At 36.0% G+C, this 4,603-nt stretch overlaps 1 protein-coding gene across 7 annotated transcripts in view; it reads right to left on the bottom strand.

Annotated features, from left to right (window-relative positions):
- Window positions 1-98: 98 nt before the first annotated feature.
- LOC106883135 (small conductance calcium-activated potassium channel protein 2) overlaps window positions 99-4,603 on the bottom strand; it is a 545,874-nt gene continuing 541,369 nt past the window's right edge. For all 7 annotated transcript variants that reach the window (XM_014934056.2, XM_014934047.2, XM_052972544.1 and 4 more), the window contains one exon: window positions 99-2,633. In XM_014934056.2, coding sequence (XP_014789542.1) covers window positions 1,155-2,609 — 1,455 coding nt within the window. In that variant the 5' untranslated portion in view covers window positions 2,610-2,633 and the 3' untranslated portion in view covers window positions 99-1,154. The remainder of the gene's footprint in view (window positions 2,634-4,603) is intronic.

Here is a 4,603-nt window from a genome sequence, read left to right as displayed (position 1 = left end):
TATATATATATATATATATATATATATATATATATATATATATATATATATATATATGTATAGATAAATAGACAGATAAATATAGATATAGACATACAGAGAGCTTGATCGATAGATATGAGAGATAGAGAGAAAGAAAATTAAAAATAGAAAGATGGAGAAAAAAACAAAGATGAAGTGAAAGGATAGATAGATTGACAGACAGATAGACAGACAGATAAATAGAAAGATAAGTAGAAAGAAATAAACTGATAGATTAACAGATAAACGAAGAGAGAGAGAGATGGGGTGAGAGAGAAATGTAGAGAAGGAAAAGAGGATAAAAAGTGAGAAAGAAAAGAAAGGAAGAGACTAATAGTGAGAAAAAGAAACAGAAGAGAGATATAGAGGTTGAAAGAGGAAATGGAAGGTTAGATAAATGTTTGTCTTGAGATTATTAGTTAAGGGAAATAAAATAGAAATCCGTGTTTATATATTGGCAAATAGGAATTAGTGTTCAACAAGATTTCTCTTCCTGAAGAGATAACATGTTTTAAATTGGTCAGTTAAATAGAAATTATAGACTAAGTTAGAATATGCATCACATTCGTTTTGGTTGTGTCTTAAGTTTCATTGTATTTAGTTATTTGTTGTTTTGTGTGACTCATATTTTCCAGTCATCATCAAATGCTGACATAGATTATTATTTATTATTATTATCATCATCATCATCATCATCATCATCATCATCATCATCATCATCATTATTATTATTGTTATTATTATTATAGCATCGTTATTGTGGTAGCAGCAATTATATCATGATGATGATCATCATCATGCTTATTACAATCATTATCATTTTAATTATTAATGATTATCCGAAACGTCAGATTGCGTGCAAACATTGTTGTTTAAATAGTATTAATAAACCAGAAATATAAAATGAGTGTGTTGTAGCTAACGCCGTTTAACAGTGGAATATTGGTTCATAAAAATAATAACAAATCATGTTAACATTTTAAAGAGTAACGTAATATAAAAGAAAAAAAATATGTTAGCAATGGCTTCAATTTGATATTATATTTTGAAACAGAATAATCTCAATATCAGCATTTTCTTAATGACAGTGTATATTTCCTCTTTTTATTAATATTATTATTTTTTCTTAATATTCAAGATTTGTTAATTTGTAATTGTTTGTTCACACCCATTATGTGTACTTCGAGAGAAGATAGTCGTGTCTGTATAATTCTCTGTTCGTCTTTGATAGTTTTCACTAAGTTATAGATTTCATTGACACTGTTGGCCACCTCGATAATGCCGACTGTATTTTCTCTTACCATACTGCTAACTTCTTTGGCGCTTCGCATGATCGCTGTGGCATCAATTAGTTTCCGCCTATGGTGCATAATCTGTGCGTTGGATTCTGGCAAGCCCGCTCTTTTCAACCGCCATATCATGAGTGCTTGCTTCAATACGTCTGAGGCTGCATTTTTGTGTCGTTGATCGAGGCGCATGCGCCGTAGAAATGTGTGTACATATTTTTCCGGCCGAGTCTGTTCTAATTTTCGTGCCAGGACGGCAACGCAAAGAGCTGTGATACCAACCCCCATGAGCCCGGTCCATATTGCAATGAACCGGCCACAACGACTGCTTGGTGTTAAGTCACCGTAACCCAATGTGAGGAAAGTGACAGCTGTCAGCCACATCGCCTGCGATATTGTATGTGTATCGCTGCCAGGTGCTGAATGGGTTTCACAAGCACGCATTGTCCAAGAACCAATCAAAAATACACTGACCATTATAATTCCCAATACGCCACCGGGACAGGTGGACATGAGGGCTCGGAATACAAACTGTGCATTGATATTGACCCTGCTGAGAGTTCCTAGACTCTGCACTGCACTGTCAATTAGCACGTTACTATGAACTACCATGAAGCGAGCAATTAAATATAGTCTCATGAACATCAGGATGGACAGGACGGCTGCCAGTGGATCTTCAACAATATGAGATGCTCTAGTAGCTTTCTCAGGAGCCTTCAACTCCAACGTACCGATATGAATAGGTAGCGGATGTACACAACATATTAATATTTCAATAAGGAGTTTTAACACGAACCCCTTGCTAACGGCAAGTCTCCAGGAACGAAGACCTAGTTCGACCATACGCAGCTGCATGTCCACCATGTAGTACATGCAGACAACGAAAAGAAGGACTACAGTACTAATGGATACCATCAGTTTTAGCCACTGAGAGGGTAAAGAGTCAATAGTGTAATAGCTCTGGAAGTACAGCTCAGTGTCGACCACCATGATCAGAATACCTATCAGAGCTAGACCAACCTCCAAGTCAACAATCCAACGTTTCTTTTCTATTAATAGTTTTCGTTCACGAAGTCGATACCCGAGGTTGGCAAAACTCTTCCCGCCTGCACCCATGGCGCTACGTCCGCCAGCGCAATGAGCCAATGAGTTATCGCTGTTAGTTGGTATGATGTCAGATGGCGAATCCAACTCATCGTCTAATGTTGTAGTGTTAATGGCTCGAATATCCATTGGATGATCGTCGGTGTAGCGCGGATATTCCTCTTCACATTTGACAAGCGGGGATGTCATGTCTTCCATCTTGGTGCAGCCTTGATTCCACACCTGTTGAAAAATAGAAATAAAGATTACTGTTAAAGAGTTATAAAAACAACAGAATGGTTAAATACTGGCTAAATATTCTTTTATACTCTAGGCACAAAACCCGAAATTTTTGGGGAGGGGGCCAGTCGATTAGATCGACCCCAGTACGTAACTGGTATTTAATTTATCGACTCCGAAAGGATGAAAGGCAAAGTCGACCTCGTTGGAATTTGAACTCAGAACGTAAAGACAGACGAAAATTCGCTAAGCATTTCTGCCAGCTCGCCGCCTTATACTGGCTAAATGTTGGTTTAGCTTAGTTACTTTTTATTAAGTACAAACACCTTATTCAGGCATACCTCAAATTACGTTGCTTCGAGTTACGTCTGTTTCGACTTTACGTCGTATTTTTAAAGATATTAATGGGAAAAATAAACCTCAGCTTATTTGATTTATCCGATTTACGTCGGTTTCATCGAACATACTGGAAAGTGTGGAGATCTTTTTTTAAAAAAACTGAAGTGTAAAATCGAATAAAATACATCTGAAAGTAAGTACAAACTATTTATTGAAACAGATATGAGCTAATAAATTAAAAAAGAAAGATTATTTTTGTGTTTCGTAAATATTCGAGTTAAGTTGCATGTCTAGGAACAAAGTTACCGACGTAAATTGAGGCATGCCTGTTTATGTAAAGAGGAAACTAAAAATTAATGACATAACTTTCTCAAGGCTGTAAGTGATGTAAGTGAGAACAAAAGGAAAACAAGAAATATAGACTAAGCCACGTGAGCTTAGGGTTGTATCGACTGAAACGGTTTCATTTCCCAATGGAAGTCAATTTACACTATTTAGGACCACCAATACGAATAATATCACACAAATTTAACTCATCTCTATTAAATGTTCTGTCTTGTATTAAAATAGGTTATCACACAATAATAAAATGTAAGTGAAATTTTGCCTTAAATTATTTTATAGTTGTTAGAAGATTTATGAGGCATTTTACGACACATTATACAATATGTAGAATTATAATATGCAAAAAACTGCTTTTAAAATTTGAAACATTACACTTTGTACAAATGATACATCTTGTAACATGACACGTGCCTTTATGTAAACTTACATTTTCACATATCTCTTTATTAGCTTATTATTGATTTTTATATCTATATACGATTCTATTCACCTTTTAGTTTTTCATCACGTCTTCAGAAAACATGTAAATATGAAATATGGCTAAAACACCAGTTTTCAGAATCCCCCACACAACAAAGATATTTAAAATGTCAGTTTAATTCTTTACACAGATACGTGCTCATACAACGTGCGTACCCCTTACACCAGTCACAAACACCGAAAATTCAGTCGTAGTTTATTTGTCTGCCCGTCTCTCTCTCTGTCTCTCCATCTTTCAGACACCTAATAATAAAAATAAGTAGACCAGCAATGCGTGTGTGCAGCCAGTATTTTTAGAGCTTAAAAACAGAGCTGAAACTTGCTACTGTGGGTAGATATGAATAAACACCAAAGATAACTCAAAAACTGTCCATGCAATAACCAAAGATGTGTTAGCCTAGTTTATTGTCTAAAATATTAAAATGATATTGCCATGAAATATGACACGTTCTATCGTTTTGGATATAACGTAATAGGTTATCAAATGTATCAAATCATATATTCATTCTCATACTTCTCATTCTGGCCAGATCTGCTGGGTGGGAACCGACATGTCAAAGAACATCTTGTAAAAAGCGACGAAAAGAGGCTGAGCTAGAATTTGCACTCCGACCTCGTAAACCCATCACCAGCAACGGCTACCCAAACAGATCCATGAGTTGGAGGGTTGTTGCCTATGTGGTGCAAAGGTGTTAATCAGCAAGAAATGGTGGATGCAGCGAGACGCTGTTACAGCGCATGACTACTACTACTACTACTACTACTACTACTACTACTACTACTACTACTACTGCTGCTGCTGCTGCTGC

This window comes from Octopus bimaculoides, chromosome 1 (assembly GCF_001194135.2).
Source record: "Octopus bimaculoides isolate UCB-OBI-ISO-001 chromosome 1, ASM119413v2, whole genome shotgun sequence".
NCBI lineage: Eukaryota > Metazoa > Mollusca > Cephalopoda > Octopoda > Octopodidae > Octopus > Octopus bimaculoides.
Note: the sequence above shows the minus strand (reverse complement) of the source record. Positions and strands in the feature narration are given on the sequence as shown.